Consider the following 25,297-nt stretch of genomic DNA (forward strand, 5'->3'; position numbering starts at 1 on the left):
CGCGACGCCAGTGCATCGATTCCCATTGGTGCTGGGACCTTTGCGGGTGGGGTCCGGAGCCCCCACCTCAATCCCTGGGGGCGCCCTGACAGTGCCCTTCCGGATAAAAGATCTACCCCCCACCCATTTTTCAGATGAGGAGAGGGGGCGAGTGACATCCAGCAAACAAGAGGCAGAACCGGTATTCCGATTCTAATGCCTCCCTGCTGGAGACCAACCATGGCATCACCATCAGCTCCCTTTTAATGAATAGGGAAAGAGCTCCATAAAGAGCAGTGGCTGGTCCAAAGACGCAGAGCTCTTAAGAGCCAGGAAGCAGAAGTAAAGACTCCAAGACCAGGCTGGGCGCAGTGGCAAACGCCTGTAATCCCAGCAGCTTGGGAGGCTGAGGCAGGAGGACTGACAGTTCAAAGCCAGCCTCAGCAATGGCGAGGCGATAAGCAACTCAGTAACTGCAGTGTCTCTAAATAAAATATAAAATAGGTCTGGGGATGTGGCTCAGTGGTCGAGTGCCCCTGAGTTCAACCCCCCAATTCCAAAAAAAAAAAAAAAAAAAAAAAATCCAAGACCCCAGATGGAGGCCATAGCCTGACTGCTCCCTGTCTCCTGCCCACCCCCCAAGGGGAAAAAAAAAAAGAGAGAGGAGATTCTGGGTCTTTATTAGCACGCCCAGCCTACAGCCCCCTTCTCCTGGGGCTAACCCCAGCTCAGCCAAGGACAATGAGTTAGGAGTCTCTGTGTGGGGTGGACAGAGGCGCCAGTCCTCAAAATGTGTGCACCAGCTGGACTGCTGGTAGGGTCTGCACGATTTGGATAGAGGGCAGGCCCTGTGAGGTCATGACCCCAGGCCCAGCCCCTGCGGGGACCACTTGCACCATCTGGGAGGTGGAAACAGCAGGCATCCCTGCGGGGGTAGAGACTGGGCCAGGTGGTGGTGGGGCCAGAAGTTGTAGTGTGGCAGCGCCTCCCCCAACACTGCTGTTCTCCAGCAGTTCAGCCGCTGGGGCACTGCGGATGATAAGGAGTTTCTGCCCCGGAGGGCCAGGGGCAGGTGGCTCTGTCAGTCCGGGGGGAAGGGTCTCTACTTCCTGCACACAGAGCCGGGTCTGCTCCCCATCTGCTCCGCTCAGCACCAACACGCTCTGCAACCCCTCATCCGTCTGCAGTGTCTCAAAGAGGACATCCTGGACCACACCCGTGCTAGCTTCACTATCCCCTGCCTCCCCAGGACCTGGCCCGGTTAGCAATTCCTCAGCTGCCCCACTCTGAACCACCAGCAGATTGGGGGCCTCAGCAGTCACAGCTCCTCCACTGGAATTAGAAAGCTGGCCTGCCAGGGGTTGGAGCTGGACCGTGGTCACTTCCTGTGCGGGCTGGAGCTGGACCGTGGTCACTTCCTGTGTGGGCTGGAGCTGGACCCCACTCACTTCCTGGGGTCCTGCTTCCCCACCCGCTACATTCTGCAGAACAATGAGGCTCTGCCCTCCCCCACTGGCCCCTGCTCCACTCCCTCCCTGCACCCCTAGACTCCCAGGGCCTGGCAGCCAGACTACCCCTGTCCCAGGGCCGGCTTTCCCTGCTGCGCGAGGGCACTGCCTTGCACGGCTGCTCCCACTCCCAGCACTGGAGGGCAGCAGGATGAGCTTAGGTGCAGGTGGGGGCGGAGGAGTAGGGGGCTGGACGCTGCTAGGGATCAGCTGGAGACCCTGGGCAGTCTGCACCAGGAGAAACGTCTGGGAGTTGGGAGCCCCTGGGCCCGGGGGCGGGACCTGAGCTGTGCCCCCAGCCACTTCGAGGGAAAGCGTGGCTTGGAGGTGAGGGAGAACATGGACATCTTGGGTGGCTAGTGAGGCCGGGGCTGCGGCCAGTGGGGCCTGGGGCTGAGAGCTTGCGGCAGCGGAGGCTGTAGTGCCCGAAGCCGTGTTGGCTGGGGCATGCGTCCTCAGATGTCGCTGCAGATAGGCGGCCATGACAAAGCCGCGACCGCAAATGGGGCAGGCAAAGGGGCGCTCGGCTGAGTGGGTGCGCTGGTGCAGCAGCAGGTTGGAAGAGTGGGTGAAGGTCTTGGGGCAGAGCGGGCAGCGGAAGGGCCGCTCGCCCGTGTGCACGCGCTGGTGCTGCCGCAGGTTGGAGGTCTGGGCGAAGCTCTTGCCGCACACGCTGCAGGTGTGGGGCCGCTCGCCAGTGTGCACATGTCGGTGGCGCCGCAGGCACGACGTGTTGCGGAAGGCCTTTCCACACTCACTGCAGGCGTAGGGCCGCTCGCCGGAGTGTAGCCGCAGGTGGTACTGGTAGTGAGATGACCACTTGAAGGTGAGGCCGCACTGGCCACAGGTGAAGGCCCGCAGGCCTGTGTGTACACGCTGGTGGATGGCCAGCAGCGAGGAGCGCTTGAAGGCCTTGCCACACTCACCGCACTGGTAGGGCCGCTCACCGGTGTGGTCCCGAAGGTGGTACCGCAGCCCCGAGGAGCCCTTGAAGGCCTTGCCGCACTCTGCACATTTATATGGCCGCTCTACAGGAGCCACAGCAGGCGGGGGAGGCGGCGGGGCAGGAGCAGCAGAGGCCATAGGCTCCTGGGGACAGGTGACCTCGGCAACCTCGGCCTGGGGGGGTGGGCGCCCAGCTGCAGCCTCTTCCACGTGGCATTGCTGGTGCGCCAAGAGGCTGGCCAGCTGCGGGAAAGCCCCGTCGCAGCTGCCGCAGCGGAAGGCCTGTCCCCCAGCTGCACCATGGCTGTGCTGGTGTCGGGAGAGGCCTGCCACCGTGCGGAAGGATTTTCCACAGGGAAGGCAGGCAAAGCCAGGAGCAGTGACAGGAGGGGGCTGCGGCAGAGGGGACGTCGGGGACAACGACGCAGAGGGCTCATCGTTGGGCGTCTCGGCAGGGGCATCCTGGGGCTGGGCAGCAGGCCCCGGGCACGGCTGGTGCTCCAGGAGCAGCTCCTCGCTGCCAAAGCCTTGCTCACAGCCATCGCAGCGGTACACCAGCTCCACCGTGGTCTCAGCTGCCGCCAGAAACAGCTCGGGCACCACTGGCGGAGGCTGGGGCGGCGGGGCGGGGGGCGCGGGTGGGCTGCTGGACGGCAGGTGGCGCTGCAGGTAAGCGTCTGAGACCAAAACCTTGCTGCCCGCGCAGGGTTCACCAGGCGTGGGGGGCAGGGGGACGGGGGTGGTGCCGGGGGCGGCGCTGGGGGCGGGGGCGGGGCCGTGGGTGCGCTGGTGTAGCAGCAGGTTGGAGGAGTGGGTGAAGGTCTTGGGGCAGAGCGGGCAGCGGAAGGGCCGCTCGCCCGTGTGCACGCGCTGGTGCTGCCGCAGGTTTGTGCTCTGCGTGAAGCTCTTGCCACACACGCCGCAGGTGTAAGGGCGCTCGCCAGTGTGCACGTGCCGGTGGCGCCGCAGGCTGGATGAGTTCTTGAAGGCCTTGGGGCAGTCGAGGCACAGGTAGGGGCGCTCACCCGTGTGCTGCCGCAGGTGGTACTGGTAGTGGGACGACCATTTGAAGGCCAGGCCGCACTGACCACAGGTGAAGGCCCGCAGGCCTGTGTGCACACTGCGGTGGATCTGCAGCAGCGAGGAGCGCTTGAAGGCCTTGGGGCAGTCGGGGCACTGGTAGGGCCGCTCGCCAGTGTGGCCCCGCTGGTGGTAAAGCAGGGCTGAGGAGCCCTTGAAGGCCTTGGGGCAATCCGGGCACTTGTAGGGCCGCTCGCCTGTGTGCGTGCGCTGATGGTGCAGGAGCCGAGACGACCACCGGAATGACTTGCCACACTCCCCGCACTCATACTGGGCCGCAGGGGCGGGGGCCGCCGGGCCGGGCTTCTCCCCGGCCCCGTCCGCGGTAGAGGCAGGCGCCATGTCCGCGTGGGAGCCAACCATCACACCTGGTGGAGGGATTCCGGATCAGAGTGGGTAGGCACTGAACTTTTAAGGGACAGGGGTTGCAGAGAGCCCTTATCAGGATTAGGGTTTACAATGGCCCACGTTTTACCTGAGACTGAGAGAGGAGTAAGGGGGTCCCTGGGATGTGAGTCTTCCGGTGCTAAAACTTCCCAGCAAACAAATCAGCCACCTCCCAGCATGCTGGCCATGTCCTCCAGGAGGCCAGGGAGGTCCGAGAAGGCTGAGCACTGCCTTCGGGCCCACTCTGGTACCCTCTAAAGTTGGAAGCCTGGCTTCCCGTGTCCACTCCACTTCAACACTGGCTCTTCCTGTCACACCCTGAACCATTCACTCTCCAGGCCCTCAGAGAGCCCAGCGGAGCCGAGCATCCCACTCTACCACCATGCCTTCTAGTCCCTTCCCTCGCCAGCCAGATCTAGTTCTCTGGATCCTGCAGGCTCTTCGTGCTCCAGTGCTCCATCCATCCACTCCCGCAGTTCTGCCCTGGCCCAAGGGAAGTGCTGCTGAGGACCCTGCAGTCCCTTGCATAGCAAAAGCGTAGGGGCTGTCTGTGCACTCCTGCCCGCCTCCCTCTCCAACTCACACATATTACTCTGCTTCCCGCACTACCCTGGGTGACTGCCTGGCATGCTTCTTTTCTCCTGAAGCCTCCGGCACCTCCTTTTCCCTCCTTTCCCTTGCCATCAATCATACTAGCCACCAAGAGACTGTCTCCACGTTCCAATCACCACACCAGAGGCTCTCAACTGGGGCAGATGTCCTCCCACCACCAGACATCTAATGATGCCTGGAGACACTGCTGCCTGACAGTCAACTGGAGGGGCCAGTGCTACTAGCATTTAGTGGGTGGAGAGATCTGGATGCTTCTCAACACCCTCCCTATAATGCACAGGACAACCCTCCCAACAAAGGTGGACCTTGTCCAAAATACGAATCCAGTCCAAAATGTCAGGCTGAGAAACTGCACTATGGGTCCCATCAGCCCCTTCCTGGGCCAAGACTTGGAGCTCCCACTGCGTTCTGGAACTTTCCTCTCTCCAGGACCGTGCCTGTCAGCATGACATAAACCATGTCTCCCATTTTTTTAAAAGAAACAAAAAATTCTTCACCCCATTTCTCCCTCCAGCCACAGCCTCTCTTCTCTCCAGCCCTTTACAGCAGAGCAGAGCCTGCACTTCCCACCTCAGGCCACTTCAGTCACACACTTGCCCGGTCCCCTGCTGCTAAATCCTAGTGCTCAGCCCTCAACTCCTTCTTCCAACCACCTCCCCTGGCTTCCAAGAGCCAGGTCTCCTCCTTCCAACCACCTCCCCTGGCTTCCAAAAGCCAGGTCTCCTCCTCCCTCAACCAGTCCCTAGTTGAGTCCTGCTTGTCCTGGTGACTTGCTGCGCCCCTATCTGCCCTCTCCCTAGGAACTCTCAGCCCCTAGTGGCTTCACACCCTAAGAACATGTGACTCCAAACATGTACCTCTGCCTGAGACTCCACTGCTCCACATCCCCTGCTAGACTGTGCCAGTTGAGGTGCTGGGGATGGAACCCACAGCATCACACAGAGTAGGCAGTGCTCTACCACTGACCTACATTCCCCAGGCCCTCCCCTCTTTTAAACTTTATTGAGACAGTCTCACTAAGTTCCCCAGGCTAGTCTCAAACTTGTGATCCTCCTGCGTCAGCCTCCCAAATAGCTGGGATTATAGGCGCACACTACAATACCGGCTCAACTTTAAAACTTGGACATCTAATAGCAAAATCTAATCCAGCTTTTTGCTCCTGTGCGCCCCCCTCAAATTAGGAATTAAATGTCCTACTCAACCATAGTCTTCTCTGAAAACAGGGGTGCTATTCTTCAGGCCTTGGGTCCTCCTCACCTCTCTCTCTCTGCCGCTCCAGCTCTCTCATTCTGTATAACCAACCCGTCAGCAGATTCCTCTGCTCCAGTGAGAACCGAGTCAGAATGTGACCACTTCTCACAAGCCCCACCTTTGTCCAAGCACTGCCATCTCTCTCCTGGGCAGATGTGACCTCCTAACAGACTGCCATTTTCCTTGCCATCCTGCCCCAGTCCACTCCCAACACTGCAGCTAAAGGAACCTTCATTAGAGAAAACTGGGCATTTCATCCCTCTGTTCAAAGACTTCTGCAGATTCCCACATAAGAGCAGAAAACAAATCCCTTACAAGACCCTGCTGACTTCCCACACCCTGAGGCCTCAGCCCCTTGCTGGCTTGTTCTGCTATACACCTCCATTCTCATCACTCCAGCCTACCAACCAGGAAAGGCAGGCTGCTCCCATCTCCTACCCTTCACCTCCAAGTCCTCACTGAAATCCCCTCTATGAGGCCTTCTCCAATTGCCCTATTAAATCTGCAGTCCCTTTCAACTCTCCCCATTTTCTCCCCCTACTCCATTTTCCCTCTAGAGCATTTATCACCTTCTCAGTACTATACAGCCAATGTTTCTCAACCTCAGCAGTAAAAACTAGGATTGCACCATTTGCCAGAGAGCACATCCTGTGCATACTGGGCTGAGCATGGACCTGGTTCCACCCTACTAGATGCTAGTGGCAACCACATCCCTGCAGCTGTGACAATCAAAATGTTGCCTGACTGACCATTATCTATTAAGCACTCCTCCTCTACACTGTTTACAAAATTCACTACTGCACTTCAGGTCTTTACTGCACTGTCACCCAGGGAAGTACCATCACCCCCTCCCACAGACAACCACTGCTACAGAATGCCTGGAGCTTCCTGTTTTATTCTGCCTCCCCATGCCAGAATGCCATGAAAACAGGCACCTTTGTCTTGTTCACTGCTGTATTCCAGTTTCTGTATTAACATCTGTCTGGCAGTGTGTGCTCAGTAAGCATATATTACATGAATGAGGGCTGAATATTCCCTTTAGACAAGTATAAAGATCTCCTTTTAAAAAGATGAATATTGGCTGAGGCTGTAGCTTAGTGGCAGAGTGCTTGCCTAGCATGTGTGAGGCATTGGGTTTGATCCTAAGCACCACATGAAAATAAATAAATAAATAAATATTTTTTTTAAAAAAAAAAAGATGAATGTCAACTGGGCGTGGTGGCAATGGCTTGTTATCCCAGTGACTCAGGAGGCTGAGCCCAAGTTTGAGGCTAGCCTGGGCAACTTACAAAACCCTGTCTCAAAAAATAAAGAGCAAAAAAAGGTCTGGAGATGGAGCTCAGTGATAGAGCGCCCCTAGATTCAATTAAAAAAAAAAAAAAGACGGAGGTCCAGTTTAAACTGTAAGCAGGTCCTCTAAAGGGACTAAGGATCCCAAGAAGCTGCACACACTTTTGAGAAGCCAGACATTGCCTCTTAAAACGCGAAATGCCCACGCTCTGGAGGTAACAGGGATCCACCTTAGCAATCAGAGAGCGTGCCCTTTAAAAGGCCAGCTCACCCCTTCCAACAGGCTAGAATTTCCCTTTAAGGGGATGCGCTTGCTGCATGCTCATCTCTACCTTTGTTCAGCAAAACTACTATCGTTTTGAAGGCACCAGGACTATGGAGTTTTACCTTGAATGTCTGAGAAACTGTCACTGGACTTTAATTTGACAATCTCCTTTTCACAGGAGGAAAAATCAGCGGGAAAGTTTAGAAAATGTAAACCCTGCCCCGCCCTCTAAACGCATCTCCGAAGCCTTTAAGAGGGCGGAGCCGGACAAACGGACAAAAGTCGGAGGCGAAATAGAGAACTTCCCTTTAAGGCGCCCCTTCCGGTTTCACGCTCGCCGTTTTCCAAACGACTCCGCCCTCCAGCCCCTCCCCCACCCCGCCCTCCGGTCTCTCACCTGCGGCCCCGGTCCGGAGGACGAGGCGGGAGGCCCAGGAGCTCCCCGCGGGGGCCGACGGGAAGGGGGGCCCGGCACGGCGCCGCAGTAGCGGGGGCCGGGGAGGGGCGGGGGCGCGCTCCCTCCCGACGGCCCCCGGCGCGAGGCACCCAACCTTTATCGGCGGCCTCTTGCGCACACAAACCCCGACTCGCGTCGCGCGTCATGACGCACGCGCCGCGCCCGGCCCCGCCCCCGGCCACGGCCTCGGCGCTGCGGAGCGGGCGGAGAGGGTTGGCGGGGAGGCGGTGCCAGAGCGGCGCGGCGCGTCCTGCGGTGCTCCGGGACTGTCCGCCAGCGCGCTTCGGGAGCCCGCCCACCCGCTGCTGGCGTGGGCGCTCCGGCGGGGAGACGGAGGCCGAGTCCCCGGCACCGACCCGAGCTCCCTCCCGCCTGACCTGCCCCAGCGCCACTCGTCCAGCGGCAGGGCAGGTGTCTCAACCTGGACACCCGTGACAGTGGCTTGGGTCGTTCTTCTGTTGCGTTGTAGGATGGTCAGCAGCAGCCCGGGCCTCCACCTGCTAGATCCAGTAGCACCAACTACACTCACATGCCTCAGTTTGCCTGGAACTCTGAGCCGATTTAGACCCACTTTGGGCTTGGGTCCTGTCTGCAGGGCATTCCTGCGGGTAAAACCCATGACATCCCGCTTAGCTCAGACATTCCTCTCACTTTGGCTTTTATTTTATTTTATTTTTTTAAAGAGAGGAGAGAGAGGGAGAGAGAGAATTTATTTATTTATTTTAGTTTTTTTCTGCGGACACAACATCTCTGTTTGTACGTGGTGCTGAGGATCGAACCCGGGCCGCACGCATGCCAGGCGAGCGCACTACCGCTTGAGCCACATCCCCAGCCCTCACTTTGGCTTTTAAAACACCCATCAAAACATAATGGAGGCTGCAGGGCTGGGTTGGGTTAGTGGATGTGGAGGGTAGGCCCAGGGATGTGGGTTCCACTGTCTTCCCCCTTGCCTCAGTCCTCCGGGGATTCCTGCAGTGATGAAGAGATCTCAACTCAACCCCTTTTACCAGAGGTGTTAACAAGGGAGGTGGGAGAGGCTCTGCCCTCCTTAGCATTCTCTGCTTTGCAGTGGAAGGTGATCAGAGGTCTAGAAGTGGCCTTGAGCAACAGGCTTTCACTAAAAAGGTAATGCACATTCGACAAGTTGGTCTTAAAAAATACAGAACAGTGTCTTGGAACCAAGGAGGGAGGAATGTTCAGCATTTGCCAAGCCAAAGAGTAGTCTTGGGACATCATCACCCCATCCCAAATCAGTTCTGTGCTTGACCTGTCTTTGAACCCTTGTATGTAGAAACCTCTGTTAGCCCTGCATCTCGCACTTACAAGAAAACGGAGAATCCAGGAGCTGAAGTCACAAATAAGATAACAAAATCATCATTGCCCATTCCAGTCTTGAGGTTCATGAGGTGAAACCTCTGAAAGAGAAGAAGGAGGACTCTATTGGAAATTGGACTAGAAGCCATTTGTGTTACATTCTGGCAAAGAAGTTGTCTACATTTTGTCCATGTCCTCAGACTTTTTGTGAGGCTGAATTCAAAGGTGATGAACTAATTAATCAATTGGAGGAAATTTCAAGGCAGCACAGCATTCAGGTAGTGATCTGGATATTGCTGGCAGCTTTTAGCTACTTTACCATGATAATCGGAAGCAGAAAGCAGAGCAGAAAAACTTGAAAATTTTGCAGTATGATTAGAAAACTGTGGGGCTGGGGTGGTGGCTCAGTGGTAGAGCACCTGCCTAGCATGTGTGAGGCACTGGGTTTGATTCTAAGCACCACATAAAAATAAATAAAATAAAGGTCCACTGACAACTAAAAAATATTTTTAAAAAAGAAAGAAAGAGGGGCTGGGAATGTGGCTCAAGCAGTAGCACGCTCGCCTGGCATACGTGCAGCCCGGGTTCGATCCTCAGCACCACATACAAACAAAGATGTTGTATCTGCTGAAAACTAAAAAATAAATAAATATTAAAAAATTCTCTCTCTCACACACTCTCTCTTAAAAAAGAAAAAGAACATTTCCATTTATGGCAGCATCAAAGAATAAAATTTTAAAAAAAAAGAAAGAAAGAAAACTGACTAACTAGGTCTAAGGAAAGTGTGTTTATTAAAAGAGATTACAGCCACTAAAGAGGTGCTAACTGTTTTACCCAGAAAGGTAGGAAAGATAGCTTGAGGGCATTTCAAAAATTAGCAAGACCACACCCATTTTAGGCTTAAGGGTATAAAAGTAAACATTCCTTTGAGAAGAGGTGCGCTGCTTGCTCAGTGAGGCCTAGGAAGTTATTTCACTCTGCTCAGCTGCCCAGGCACTGAAGGCAGCAGCTGTGGTCCCATGAGGTTTGGCCATGGCTCAAGATGGTGACAAACCTTGGCATCAACCATGTGGTTGCAGAATACTGTACTTCGGGTATCATGGAAGTTTCCATTAAGATTTTAAAGAACAACCTAGGAGGTAAGGCAAAGTGTAGCAGGGTTGGAATTCCTGCGGCAGCCTCTGAGAGGTCAATGTGCAGATGTGAACAGGAAGCCAAAGCTGCAGTGGAGACCCCTGAGATGCCAGTAATGTGGAAAGTCTGCGGAGGAAAGCTGCAGGAATCCAGCAGAGACGAGCCAAGAGAGAAACCAGGTGGACTGCAACCAGCAATGCCATATGGCTGGACTGCACACGCCCGCTAGAGAGAACACCACAAAGCCATGTGCCCCAGAAGCTGGACATGGAGCTACAGGACTTGTTTGTCCAGCTGAACTTCAGTCTTGTTCTGGTCCCATCTGTTCTTTCTGTGTCCCTGGTAATCCCTTGTAGAATGGAAATGTTACTCTGTGTCATGTATTGGATGAATGTGAATTCCTTTTGATCTTTTAGTCTAACTTGCCTCGAGTCTCATATGAGATTTTGGACTTGTACTTTTGGGCAATGCTAAACTGATAAGACTATGGGGACTCTTGGAAAAGGACTAAATGCATTTCGCATTGTGAGATGGGCATAAGCTTTTGGGGGCCAGAGGCAGAATGTTATGCTTTAGATATGAGGTATCTCCCCAAACCCCATGTGAGAGAAAATTCAAGAATTTTCAGAGGTGAAATGATTATTTTATGAGGTATAACATAATCAGAGAATTAACCCACTGATATGAACTAATTGGGTGGCAACTGTAGTCCAGGTTGGGTGTAGCTAGAGGAAGAAGGTCACTGAGAAGTATGCTTTGGAGCTTATGTTTTGTCCCTGGTGAATGGAACGGCTTGCTCTCTCTGCTTCCTGGTGTCGTGTCCCGAGATGCTTTCATGCACTATGCTCTTCTGCCATGATGATCTGCCTCACCTTGGGTCCAGAGCTATGGGATCGGCCATCTGTGAACTGAGACCTCTGAAACCATCATCCAGAATAAACTTTTCCTTCTCTAATTGTTCTTGTCAGATCTTTTGGTCACAGGGACACAAAAGAGGACTAAAAACAACCTAAACAATGTTTTTTTTTTTTCCTTTATTAAAGTGAGAACTTTCACTTCTCACTTCAAAGAGGTACTTTACAGCTTCTCTTTAGCATATTTGAATTACCAGTGTCACTGCTCCTGCGCTTTGGGTCCATTACTGTTTAAAGCAAGGGCTACTGAAATACAAGCACTTTGATGATACTATAATAGTTTGTCTGAGAACAGAGGTGGCTACTAAGCAGGCAACCAGTGGGTAGCATATACAGTGGATTAATACGGAGGGAGAAGGCATGAGATTTCATCACACTACTCAGAATGACTCACACCAAGGTTTGCACGTAACTGAGATTGTGGAAAGTGAAACCCACTGAGTACCACCAACTCTCCTGGGTCTCCAGCTTGCAGAAGGCAGATCAGGAGTGCTTCCTCTCACCCTCCTCCTAGCTACTCTTGTCCTTCCACCATGATGTCCTGCTCCGTCTTGGGCCCAATTATGGAGTTGGCCAATCATGGACTAAACCTCTGAAACCGTGAGTGCAAAATAAATCTTTCCTACTCTTAATGAAAAGGAAAGAAAGAGGGACTGGGGTTGTAGCTCAGTAGTAGAGCACTAGCCTAGCACATAAAAATAAATAAAATATCCATTGACAACTAAAAGAAAAGAGGTATTATGTTCATCTACAGCTAAAATTTTTAAAAAAGAAAAAAAAGTAAGCAGATCAGGAGACTTTCAGCCTCCACAACCACATGAGCAAATGTCTTACAATAAGTCTCTTTCTGGAGAGATGTCTATACTGGCTTGTCCACCTATCCATATCTATCTAGATGGACTGACAGGTTAATAAATAGTAGATGCTACTTCTCTGAGAGCTCCAATTGATCCTAACTCTAACTGCCCTGGGCGGACCCGTAGACTCAGTCAGGCCCTGGAAGACTGTGTCCACAAGTCAGAGATTGTACTGCCGGCCCCAAGGATGTGAGCCTCCGTGGCATCCACCGATGTAAGGAAACAAACTCTGCCACATGAGCTTGGAAGAGGACCCTGACCTCAGGTGAGACAGAGAGCCCCGGTGACAGGAGCAGAGGACACACGTATGTGAGGCCAGAGAGGAGAGAAAGGGAGACGGCAGGGGCGGACCTAGGAGGAAGACAAGATCCATCCAACACATTCAGCATTCAGGCTACAGGACAGGAGTCACCTCCTCAGAACAGGCTTCCCCAGGGCTGGGGTTGTAGCTCAGTGGTAGAGCGTGAGGCTCTGGGTTTGATCCTCAGCACCACATTTAAAAAGTAAATAAATAAAAATAAAGATATTGTGTCTATCTGCAACTAAAAAAATTTTTAAAAGGGCTTTCCCATCTGAAGGGGCCCCACCTGCACCCCCACCTCCATCTCATGGTCCAGTCTTGGCACCACCACATCGCACACCACCTGACGTTTTCTCATTGCTTGTTTGTGGGCACTTCCCCCCTAAGTTCTGCAGGGACAGCAGGTTGCATCCTCAGTCTCTGCACACAGTAGATGTTGAATGATTAAATCCGCCACCACAGTGTTATGAGGGCTGGCATAGGGAAAAGAAACCTGGCCAGCACGTGGAAGTGCAGGTCCTGGACGAAGTCAGCCCTCAGCTGTGGGAGAGTCTCACCAGCTCAGGGCACAGGAGAAGTAACCATAAGTCTGGGCCTAGAACCTTGAGCCTGGTCTCCCAGCACCAGCCAAGTCATTGGCGCCCCTGGTGGCGCATTCCCAGGCCAGCGCCTGGAGTAGCAGCCCTGTGTGTTCCTGCTGGCTGTGGGGACAGGGTTGCCATAGATGTTGCTCTTGGCTCCTGGGGCTGGGGAATGCAAGTCAACTCTGGAGCTGGGCTAGCAAAGGCCATGCCTCAGCCATGGTAGCAGCAGCCCCTTCCTACCCTCCAATCCTCCAAGGACATGGGGGTCCACTTCCCTTAGCCCCTGGCCAAGGGGCCCTGGGTCCTCACCTCTGGGCCTGAGAGGGACAGAGACCATGAGGGACGTTCAGAGCCTAAGAAACAGACACTGAGAGAGAGATTGAAACTCAGAGAGCCTCGGTGGGTGACAGGAGCAGAGGACACGTGTGTGAGGCCAGAGAGGAGAGAAAGGGCGACGGCAGGGGGGCCCTAGGAGGAAAGCAAGGTCAGGGAGACAGAGGGCAGCACCTGAGGGCACCCCGAGGACTGGAGCTCTGAGAACCTGCGAGACAGGGAGGTCCTGGAGGCCCCCAACCAGAGGACATCCTCTCTCCCACCAGCAGCAGGAATGCTACTGGTCCTCAACAAAATGCCCTTTGGGGGAACCTGGCCAGTGTTTTCCCCTCAACGCCCCCCCCTCAGTGCCCTGCCACCGCCCCTTCCCCGTTCCCTCCTCTGTGCGAGTGCTCAGCACCCAGAACCAGCCTTCCTGCAAGCTGGAGACCGCAGGGCTCAGTTTCCCCTAAAGACTTGGGCCAGGGGCTGGGGACATGTGGGGGTGGGTGGCTGATGAGAAGTCTGCCCACACTCAACCTTGGCGTCCCAGCTCCTTTCAGGGGCTGGCCCCCTTCTCTCCACCCACCACCTGTCCCCTCCCCTGACTCCAATTAAGGGTCCTCAACACTAATCGCTGAGGTTGACTTGCTCCTGGCCTGGCCTCCTTAACAAGGCCTTTGTTCCCTTAATTGGCTATCTCCGGGCTCTTTTCTCTGTCCCCTCACCTACCAGCCCTGTCCTATATCCCAGGTCCAACTATGTGCTAATTGGGCACCTGGGGGGCACACAGGAAGCTCCTTGGCTCCCAGCCATTTGCCTTCCTACAGCCGACCTTCACCCCTGCGTCCCTCAAGCCTCAGGTCCAGCTTCGGGAAGTAGGGACCATGTTAGGGATCAGAGGGGGCCCTTACCCTAGCTCCCAGGGTTGACCCCAACCTCAGGGCTGCCCTGCCCTGGAGTCCCTGGCCCCTCATAGATTTGGGGAGGGCTTTCCAATCAGCACTATCTGGGGAGTGACTTCAGAGTGCCCTGGCCATGCACCCTGGGGTCCCTGCGGCACTGGGGCTCTCTGAGCCTGGTCCCCGAGAGCTGTGTGCTTTTGTGAGTGGGGCAGCGGCCCACATGCTGCGGGCCCTGCAGCCCAGGCGCACCCGGCCACGCAAGAGGAGGCCCAACCACAGGAGGTTCCTGCACAACCAGATCTGCAGGTAGGAGGACAGTGGGAGGAGGGGACAGGTGGGGGGCAGTGGGAGGAGGGGACAGGTGGGAGACAGTGGGAGGAGGGGACAGGTGGGAGACAGTGGGAGGAGGGGACAGGTGGGGGACAGTGGGAGGAGGGGACAGGTGGGGGGCAGTGGGAGGAGGGGCCAGGTGGGGGACAGTGGGAGGAGGGGCCAGGTGGGAGACAGTGGGAGGAGGGGACAGGTGGGGAGACAGTGGGAGGAGGGGACAGGTGGGAGACAGTGGGGGGAGGGAACAGGTGGGGGACAGTGGGAGGAGGGGACAGGTGGGAGACAGTGGGGGGAGGGGACAGGTGGGGGACAGTGGGAGGAGGGGACAGGTGGGGGGCAGTGGGAGGAGGGGCCAGGTGGGGGACAGTGGGAGGAGGGGCCAGGTGGGAGACAGTGGGAGGAGGGGACAGGTGGGGAGACAGTGGGAGGAGGGGACAGGTGGGAGACAGTGGGGGGAGGGAACAGGTGGGGGACAGTGGGAGGAGGGGACAGGTGGGAGACAGTGGGGGGAGGGGACAGGTGGGGGACAGTGGGAGGAGGGGACAGGTGGGAGACAGTGGGGGGAGGGGACAGGTGGGAGACAGTGGGGGGAGGGAACAGGTGGGGGACAGTGGGAGGAGGGGACAGGTGGGAGACAGTGGGGGGAGGGGACAGGTGGGGGACAGTGGGAGGAGGGGACAGGTGGGGGGCAGTGGGAGGAGGGGCCAGGTGGGGGACAGTGGGAGGAGGGGCCAGGTGGGAGACAGTGGGAGGAGGGGACAGGTGGGGAGACAGTGGGAGGAGGGGACAGGTGGGAGACAGTGGGGGGAGGGAACAGGTGGGGGACAGTGGGAGGAGGGGACAGGTGGGAGACAGTGGGAGGAGGGGACAGGTGGGGGACAGTGGGAGGAGGGGACAGGTGGGGGACAGTGGGAGGAGGGGACAGGTGGGAGACAGTGGGAGGAGGGGACAGGTGGGGGACAGTGGGAGGAGGGGACAGGTGGGGGACAGTGGGAGGAGGGGACAGGTGGGAGACAGTGGGAGGAGGGGACAGGTGGGGGACAGTGGGAGGAGGGGCCAGGTGGGAGACAGTGGGAGGAGGGGACAGGTGGGGGACAGTGGGAGGAGGGGACAGGTGGGGGACAGTGGGAGGAGGGGACAGGTGGGGGACAGTGGGAGGAGGGGACAGGTGGGAGACAGTGGGGGGAGGGAACAGGTGGGGGACAGTGGGAGGAGGGGACAGGTGGGGGACAGTGGGAGGAGGGGCCAGGTGGGGGACAGTGGGAGGAGGGGCCAGGTGGGAGACAGTGGGAGGAGGGGACAGGTGGGGAGACAGTGGGAGGAGGGGACAGGTGGGAGACAGTGGGGGGAGGGAACAGGTGGGGGACAGTGGGAGGAGGGGACAGGTGGGGGACAGTGGGAGGAGGGGACAGGTGGGGGGCAGTGGGAGGAGGGGTCAGGTGGGGGGCAGTGGGAGGAGGGGACAGGTGGGAGACAGTGGGGGGAGGGGACAGGTGGGGGACAGTGGGAGGAGGGGACAGGTGGGAGACAGTGGGAGGAGGGGACAGGTGGGGAGACAGTGGGAGGAGGGGACAGGTGGGGAGACAGTGGGAGGAGGGGACAGGTGGGGAGACAGTGGGAGGAGGGGACAGGTGGGGGGCAGTGGGAGGAGGGGACAGGTGGGGGGCAGTGGGAGGAGGGGACAGGTGGGGGACAGTGGGAGGAGGGGCCAGGTGGGGGACAGTGGGAGGAGGGGACAGGTGGGAGACAGTGGGAGGAGGGGCCAGGTGGGGGGCAGTGGGAGGAGGGGCCAGGTGGGGAGACAGTGGGAGGAGGGGCCAGGTGGGGGGCAGTGGGAGGAGGGGCCAGGTGGGGGGCAGTGGGAGGAGGGGACAGGTGGGGGGCAGTGGGAGGAGGGGACAGGTGGGGGACAGTGGGAGGAGGGGACAGGTGGGGGACAGTGGGAGGAGGGGACAGGTGGGGGGCAGTGGGAGGAGGGGACAGGTGGGGAGACAGTGGGAGGAGGGGACAGGTGGGGAGACAGTGGGAGGAGGGGACAGGTGGGGAGACAGTGGGAGGAGGGGACAGGTGGGGGGCAGTGGGAGGAGGGGACAGGTGGGGGACAGTGGGAGGAGGGGTCAGGTGGGGGACAGTGGGAGGAGGGGCCAGGTGGGGTGGACAGTGGGAGGAGGGGACAGGTGGGGAGACAGTGGGAGGAGGGGACAGGTGGGGGGCAGTGGGAGGAGGGGACAGGTGGGGGACAGTGGGAGGAGGGGACAGGTGGGGTGGACAGTGGGAGGAGGAGACAGGTGGGGGACAGTGGGAGGAGGGGACAGGTGGGGGACAGTAGGAGGAGGGGACAGGTGGGGTGGACAGTGGGAGGAGGGGACAGGTGGGAGACAGTGGGGGGAGGGGACAGGTGGGGGACAGTGGGAGGAGGGGACAGGTGGGGTGGACAGTGGGAGGAGGGGACAGGTGGGGGACAGTGGGGGGAGGGGACAGGTGGGGGACAGTGGGAGGAGGGGACAGGTGGGGTGGACAGTGGGAGGAGGGGACAGGTGGGGGGCAGTGGGAGGAGGGGACAGGTGGGAGACAGTGGGAGGAGGGGACAGGTGGGAGACAGTGGGGGGAGGGGACAGGTGGGAGACAGTGGGGGGAGGGGACAGGTGGGAGACAGTGGGGGGAGGGGACAGGTGGGAGACAGTGGGGGGAGGGGACAGGTGGGAGACAGTGGGAGGAGGGGACAGGTGGGAGACAGTGGGAGGAGGGGACAGGTGGGGTGGACAGTGGGAGGAGGGGACAGGTGGGGGACAGTGGGGGGAGGGGACAGGTGGGGAGACAGTGGGGGGAGGGGACAGGTGGGAGACAGTGGGGGGAGGGGACAGGTGGGAGACAGTGGGGGGAGGGGACAGGTGGGAGACAGTGGGGGGAGGGGACAGGTGGGAGACAGTGGGAGGAGGGGACAGGTGGGGTGGACAGTGGGAGGAGGGGACAGGTGGGGGACAGTGGGAGGAGGGGACAGGTGGGAGACAGTGGGAGGAGGGGACAGGTGGGGTGGACAGTGGGAGGAGGGGACAGGTGGGAGACAGTGGGGGGAGGGGACAGGTGGGAGACAGTGGGGGGAGGGGACAGGTGGGGGACAGTGGGAGGAGGGGACAGGTGGGGGACAGTGGGAGGAGGGGACAGGTGGGGTGGACAGTGGGAGGAGGGGACAGGTGGGGGACAGTGGGGGGAGGGGACAGGTGGGAGACAGTGGGAGGAGGGGACAGGTGGGGGACAGTGGGAGGAGGGGACAGGTGGGGGGCAGTGGGAGGAGGGGACAGGTGGGGGGCAGTCGGAGGAGGGGACAGGTGGGGGACAGTCGGAGGAGGGGACAGGTGGGGGACAGTGGGGGGAGGGGACAGGTGGGGGACAGTGGGAGGAGGGGACAGGTGGGGGGCAGTGGGAGGAGGGGACAGGTGGGGGGCAGTCGGAGGAGGGGACAGGTGGGGGACAGTGGGGGGAGGAGACAGGTGGGGGGCAGTCGGAGGAGGGGACAGGTGGGGGGCAGTCGGAGGAGAGGACAGGTGGGGGGCAGTCGGAGGAGGGGACAGGTGGGAGACAGTGGGGGGAGGGGACAGGTGGGGGACAGTGGGAGGAGGGGACAGGTGGGGTGGACAGTGGGAGGAGGGGACAGGTGGGAGACAGTGGGAGGAGGGGACAGGTGGGGGGCAGTCGGAGGAGGGGACAGGTGGGGGGCAGTGGGAGGAGGGGACAGGTGGGGGGCAGTCGGTGGGGGGACAGGTGGGGGACAGTGGGAGGAGGGGACAGGTGGGGGGCAGTGGGAGGAGGAGACAGGTGGGGGGCAGTCGGAGGAGAGGACAGGTGGGGGACAGTGGGAGGAGGGGACAGGTGGGGGGCAGTGGGAGGAGGGGACAGGTGGGGGGCAGTGGGAGGAGGGGACAGGTGGGGGGCAGTCGGAGGAGAGGTCATGTCGTGGGGGCAGAGTTTGGAGTGGATCAAAGGCCCCAACAGCACAGGAGTGGACTGAGAGCTGGACCAAGGGTCATTCAGTATGCATTTATTGAGTGCCCCTGTGTGCTCGGCCTGTGCCATGGCCTGGAGACCCCTACCTTCCTAAAGTAAGGGTCCTCATGGGGGTGGCAGATAGGAAGGAAGGACCCTAGTAAATACCACTGCGTGCATGGACGACCTTGAAGCGTGGTGCTAAGGGAAGGTGGTGAGCCACCACGGGCAGCATTGTGCGGGACTCCATGTTCCGTAGCAGGCAGATCCATAGACAGAGCCTCAGGCAGCCCCAGGGCCACTGCGGGGGCTCGCAGGTTAGGGCTTGCCTTGGGGGTGATGAAAGTCGGGGTGCTGGGGAGAGGTGGTGGCTGTACACATCGTGCACGTGCTCACCGCCCCCCCCCCCAGTCTCCTGCACTCTCTCAAATGGTGTCTTTGGGTACATTTTGCCTCCATTTAAAAATCGATGGATCTGTTAGAAGGGGACGCAGGCTTGGAGAGAGGGAGGACAGGAGTGCGGGGGCGGCGCGGTGTGTTGAGGGAGGCGTTCCAGAGAAGGTGGTGTTCCGGAAAGACCAGCAGGGGCTGCGGGGAGGCCCTGGACGGCTGAGGGAGGAGGCCAGGCAGAGCCTGGGTAAAGGCCGGAGGCTGGGATAAGCGGCAGCTTCAGGCCCGCTGGAGCCCGGAGGCCTGGCTGTGAACACAGGCGCTGGGCCCGGGCCTCTGGCTGCTCTGTGAACAGAGCCTAGGAGTGAGGTTGCACTGAGAGCGGGCCATGGTCCTGGGGAGGGACAATGAAGAGGCCACCAGGGTCAGGGGTGGGTGGGGAGTGGGATCCCACGGGGTGTTTTAGTTAGTTTTTATTTTACTTTTATTTTTTATTATTTGTTGTGGTCCAAGGGACAGAACCCAGGGGTGCTTCACCACTGAGCCCCATCCCCAGCCTTTTTCATTTTTTATTTTGAGACAGGACCTCACTAAATTGTGAGACTGTCCTTGAACCTGTGGCCCTCCTGCCCTCAGCCCTGGCCAGCACACCCAGCCCCTGCAGCGCTTTAGAGTCAGGCTGACCCACTGTCCCCTCTGCTCAGGTATTTCCCTAGACTCTCCACGGCCCACCCCCTGCCCTGTTCCTGCGCTCTCCCCTGTCCCCACCCAGCCCCACCCTTGGGCCGCTGGTCTTTGCCTAGCACTGCGTCTCTGCAGGCCTGGGGGCCTCTGTCCTTCAGCTTCTGTCTCAGTCCACCTCCCTCCCACTCCCTCCCAGACCCTCCCCCCTGTGTTCCCCTCTAAACAGGACAGTGACAAGTACCTTGCTGTGGGCCAGGACACTTGCTGGGGCCTTGGCATACTGCATGTCACTGAATGCTCCCCAGAATCTCCCTGGGAGGTTCTGTCTTTGTCCCCGCGTCACAGAGGAGGAGGCCGAGAGAGGTGAACAAACACGCCCAGTCAGCCTGCGGTCAGGGCCCACCCTCTGTGCCGGTGGTCAGTCCTGCCTGGACCCAGCCTCCCTGCCCACCTGATGGTGGTGGCACTGAGGATGGGGGTGACGGTGGTGACAGTGCTCTACTCAGCTTTTTATTGCTGTGACCAAAAGACCTCACAGGAACAACATAGACACCTGGCGTGGTGGCACACACCAGTGGCTCCAGCAACTCGGACTCCAGAGGCTGAGGCAGGAAAATCGAGAGTTCAAAGCCAGCCTCAGCAACTTATGAGGCTCTAAGCAACTTAGCAAGGCCCTGTCTCAAACTTAAAAATATAAAGGGCTGGGGATGTGGCTCAGTGGTGAACTGTCCTTGGGTTCAATCCCTGCTACAAACAAAAAGAAAGAAAACCCAGAGAGAAGGGGAAGTTCCTGGGGGCTCATGGTTCAGAGGTTCAGTCCGTGGATGGCTGACTCCACAGCTCTGGGCCCCAGGTGAGGCAGAGCGTCATGGTGGAGGGGCGCGGCAGAGGAAAGCAGCTCAGGACAGGTCAACCAGGAGGCAGAGAGCCCCACTCACCAGGGACGGAAAGGCATAGCCCAGTGACATCCTCCAGCCAGCCATTCCCAAGGTGCCTACGGTCACCACCAGTTCCTACCAGGGGTCAGAGTGCTGCTAGGTCAGGCTATCGTCACCCAGTGGCCTCCCCTCTGAGCTTTCCTGCAGGTCCCACAGCTGAGCTCTTGGGGACACTTCACGGTTGAGCCATCACGTGATGACCATAATGATGGTATGAGAGGGGAGATGATGGAGACGAGAACGGTGATGATGGGTGACGGTGGTGATGAGGTGGAGAGGATGACAGAGAGGTGGTGGTGACAGTCATGGTGACAATTGGTCTGAGGATTATGTGGCGATAGTGATGGTGCTGGTGTGAAGAAGAGGATTATAATGTGCTGACCTTGACGTTGACCTTGGTGGCGATGGTGGTAGCTGACCGTGTGCCAGGCACAGAGAAGCACTTCCGCGTTCACACTAATGAGTGAGCCCTGGTGCAGGATGAGGGTTAACGGATTAAACTACACCCCAGTCCTGGAAGGTTCTCAGATGAGGACTCTGAGACCCAGGGTGGTAGTGGACTTGGCCACAGACCCAGCTTCCTGTGAGCAGGGTGCCTCTCCCGGCCACCCAGAACCTTGCCCAGCAGGTCTTGGAACCAAACTTGAGTAAACGGGAGTCCATCCTACCTCAGCCCCAACGCCCAAGGCTCGGTCCTGCCGGGAGGCCCAACCTGGCCGTCGCCAAAATGCCTCCCACCACCACCACCACCACCACCACCACCACCACCACCAAAGAGGAAAGCTCATCTCCCCAACAAACCCAGCCCTGAGTTCTAGAACTGCCTTTGAACGCCTCAGAGCCCCCTGTCAACTGCTCCAGGCCTTGCTCATCTTGAGCCCCCAGCCCAGGGTTCCCGCAGCTCCCCGTCTGGCCACACTTCCCCTGGGCAGGTAGATCCCAGGCGAGACCCCGCCCTGTGCCAGGCTCTGCCCCACACTCCCCAGAGACCAGGCTGCCCACCATGGTCTTGAGGGCTGGGCAGCCTGGGGCACATTCCCCTGGGACCTGGGCTCACCCTGGGAAAACCCAGGGGCGGAGGGCCGTCCCAGCATCCCCCGACCCTCAGGCCCTGCTCCCCCAGCCAGCCTCCCACCCGCTCCCACGGGCGCTCACCCTTTCTTGTGTGTGCCCTCCAAACCTACAGAAAAGTTCCAGCAGTTGTCTGGTGCAGTGGCTCTCGACAGCCACCCCCAGGCCCCTAGAAGCACAGGCCAGCATCACCTGGGGAATGCAGGCTCCCAGACCTCACCCCCAAATAACAGAATCTGAAAACAACTCCAGCCAGGGGCCATGGTTCCCAAGTCACCTGCAGGTGACTCTGAATTGTGCTCAAATCTGAGAACCTCTGGTCTGATCACTCAGAGTTAGGTTCTACTCTTTTTTTCTGTAAATGTTTACTTATATATTTATAATGTAGATGGACACAACACCATTATTTTATTTTTAAGTTGTGCTGAGGATTGAACCCAGTGCCTCACAGGTGAGAGGCAAGTGCTCTGCCCCTGAGCCCCAGCCCCAGCCTCAGGTTTTTACTCTTGACAGCATTTAGCCTATTTCCTTCATATATATTTCTTCTTCCTTCTCCTTTTCCTCCTCTCTTTTTTATCTCCCTTCTTCTCCTCCTCCTTTTTTTCTTTTTTTCTTTTTCCCCAGTATGCAGACTGAACCCAGGGCCTCGCACAAGCTAGGCAAGTACTCTAACACCTAGCCACACCTCTCCAAGCCCTTTTTTTTTTTTTTTTTTAAAGAGAGAGTGAGAGAGAGGGAGAGAGAGAGAGAGAGAGAGAGAGAGAGAGAGAGAGAGAGAGAGAATTTTAATATTTATTTTTTAGTTTTTGGCAGACACAACATCTTTGTTTGTATGTGGTGCTGAGGATCGAACCCTAGCCGCACGCGAGCGCGCTACCACTTGAGCCACATCCCCAGCCCTCCAAGCCCTTTTCATTTTTATTTTGAAACAAGGTTTCACTAAGTGGCTGAAGGTCTCATTAAGTTGCTAAGGCTAGCCTCTAACTTGTGAACCTCCAGCCCCAGCCTCCTGAGTAGCCAGGATTACAAGCATGTGCCACCATACCTGGATGGTGAGATATATATTGCAGAGCTGGGGATGGAACCCAGGGCCTCACACATGCCAGGCAAGTGCTCTACCACTGAGCCACATCCCCAGGCCCAGACAGATGTTTAATTAATAATGTGGCAAAATACACATAACTTGTAACCCACCATTTTAGCCATTTTAAAGTGTACAGTTCAGTGGCATTTGATAGAGTCACCATGTTTCAGCCATCACCTCTGTCTAGTCCCAGTACATTCCGTCACTCCTATGAAGAAGCCACTCCCAGACCCCTTCCCCCAGCCTTTTTCCTTTTTTCTCTTTTTTCTCTCTTGGGATTTGCCTATTCTGGATATTTCATTCACATGGAATTATAGATATCAGACATATTTTTAAATAAGCCTTTTTATGGAAATTTAATATACACACCCACACCATTAGCAAAGAGCTCCATGAATCTCCCCACTAGTGTAATAAAGAGAACCCACTCACGTAATCCACACTCAGATCCAGAAGCCCAGGGCTTTCTCGCCCCGGGAGCCTGGTGGGTCTCTTCCCCTAGGCCGTGGTCCTGCCTTCTCTCCCCGCTATCAGTTCAGCCCGACTGGGGCTGTGTAGGGAAGGGTCACACAGCACAGCTGATGGGGCTCACTGCCTTCACCAGTGTGTGCACCCGTGTGTGTGTGTGTGTGTGTGTGTGTGTGTGTACATGTGCCTGTGGGAGCTCTGCCGTAACAAAGCACTGCAGACCCAGCAGCTTACATGACAATCATTCTCTTCTGGCTCCAGAGACTGGAAGTCCCAGTCAGGGGGTGGGCTGGGTGGCTCCCTCTGACCTCTCTCCCTGGCTTGCACACACCTGCCTCCTTCTGACCCGATAGGCTCTTGCCTCTGTGCTTTAAACCTGTCTCCTAGTCTCTTCTTCTTGGACTGGGACCCAGCCTAATGATTTCGTTTCACCTTAATCACCTCTCTGCAGGCCTCATCTGAAAATGCAGTCTCATCTGAGGTACTCAGACTAGGAACTCTGTGTAAGAATTTTGGAGACACAGTGTAGTCCACAACAGTTCATGAAAGCCATCCAGATTGCCGAGAGTGTAGGAATGCTAGGGGAGAGATCCACAGGGTGGCTACTGCAGTTGGGAGATGCTGGAGACTTCAACCTACGGTTGCTGGAGAAGCCAAGAAGAAGGCTGATCCAAAAGAATCCACAGGGCATCAATATGACCATATTGTCATATTGATTGTCATATCAATATGATTGTGCCACCAGTCCATAGCACACCTTTTCGTGATGGGTGATGGGTGATGGGTAATGTGTGCGCGCTGGGGTTTGAACCCAGGGCTTGGTGCATGCTAGGTAAGCACTCTATCAATGAGCTACAACCCCAGCTTTTTTATTTTTTGAGACAGGGACTCACTAAGTTACCCAGACTGGCCTTGATCTCGTAATCGCCCTGCCTCAGTCTCCGGAGTACCTGACACTAGAGGCATGAAACACCTTGCCCTGCACCTTTCTTTGAAAGCACTCCCATAAGACATTTTACACTTTTTTTTTAGAAGAGAGAAGGAGAGAGAGAGAGAGAGAGAATTTTTAAATATTTATTTTTCAGTTTTCGGTGGACACAACATCTTTATTTTATTTTTATGTGGTGCTGAGGATCAAACCCAGCACCCTGCGCATGCCAGGCGAGCGCATTACCACTTGAGCCACATCCCCAGCCCTACACTTTTATATGTTGGAATAAGGTCATAATAAATCTGTAATGTCAAAAATGTGCCTAGAGCTGGGCTGGAAGGGCTGCCTCTTCCACCCTTACAGCTATTCAGTTTCCCTTACCATACTCAAGAAAACAGAGCCAGGGCACAGAGATGAGCAGGAAGAAGAAAAATGGGATGGAAAGAGGGGACAAGTTGCTCCAGGGGTGCAGAAAGGAGAGAGGTCCTTTGTAGTCACACAGCTAACACCCATCTCTCTTGCAGGCAATTCGCCAAGATTGAGGCTGCCACCCAGAGCCTGGCCCTATCCATCCTGTCGCAGGAGGCAACCCCCCAGAAAAAGCCAGCCAGAAGGCCACCCTTGCCGCCTCCATCTCCCTTCCTGGGGGTGGCTTGTGCTATGGCCCCCAGGGAGGCACCCCATACCAGCGCCACCCTGAGCCTTGCTGCCCTAGAGGCCTCCACCCTTGACCTCTTCGATGACATCGCACTTACCCCAGACTGTCCTTCAGTGCCATGTGATCTGTCCTCACAGCCTCCGACTGCTGATACTCCCCAGCTGGCGTGGGGTCTGTCCTGTCATGCTCTGGGCCAGGGAGACCTGAGGCAGCAGGACATGATGCTGGCACCACATTGCTCAGATTCTCTGCCTCTTACCCAGCATGCCCAATGGGGAGAATCTGAGATTGGGCATCTGGACTGGAGCTGGGTGGACAGGTGGGAAGTGCCTAGTACCTGGCATTCTCAGGGGATCCGCTAAGACTGGGGGACCCCATGATCATCAACTGCAATGAAGCCCAGGGCCCAGGACAAAGCAGAGGCCTCACCTAGAAGTCCCCTGACCTGTCCTCCACTCCTTTCCTGACAGACCCTGAGAAAAGAAGCCAAGCCCAGACTCCTGCCTCGGGCCAGTCTCAGGGGCCTCGCCAGGCCCAGGGCCCCACCTCTGCCCCTTGAGGGCTCACTCTGGGTTGCCTTCTCCCTTCTTTCTTCCCAGCCCCATCTTGGCATCTGTTGCTCCCTCTCACTGGGCTCATCTCTGCCTAAAGTCTAGGCTCCTAG

The 25,297-nt window shown here is 57.2% G+C and overlaps 2 protein-coding genes across 2 annotated transcripts; one reads left to right on the plus strand and one right to left on the minus strand.

Annotated features, from left to right (window-relative positions):
* Nucleotides 1-36: 36 nt before the first annotated feature.
* On the minus strand, nt 37-7,938 carry ZNF628 (zinc finger protein 628). The gene is made up of 2 exons (XM_081274071.1): nt 7,715-7,938; nt 37-3,880 (listed from the first exon to the last, which is right to left on the minus strand). Exon 2 carries the CDS (start codon nt 3,873-3,875, stop codon nt 765-767), a length of 3,111 nt encoding a protein of 1,036 aa, XP_081130197.1. The 5' UTR covers nt 3,876-3,880; nt 7,715-7,938; the 3' UTR covers nt 37-764.
* Nucleotides 7,939-14,228: 6,290 nt separating this feature from the next.
* Nucleotides 14,229-24,995, plus strand: LOC308637318 (uncharacterized protein C19orf85; the record flags this gene model as incomplete). Its single annotated transcript, XM_081273630.1, has 2 exons — nt 14,229-14,401; nt 24,500-24,995. The coding sequence occupies 2 exons, from the start codon at nt 14,229-14,231 to the stop codon at nt 24,993-24,995; spliced, it is 669 nt and encodes a 222-aa protein (XP_081129756.1).
* Between the last annotated feature and the right edge of the window lie 302 nt (nt 24,996-25,297).

This window comes from Spermophilus citellus, assembly GCF_964194105.1.
Source record: "Spermophilus citellus genome assembly, chromosome: 18".
NCBI classification, from domain to species: domain Eukaryota; kingdom Metazoa; phylum Chordata; class Mammalia; order Rodentia; family Sciuridae; genus Spermophilus; species Spermophilus citellus.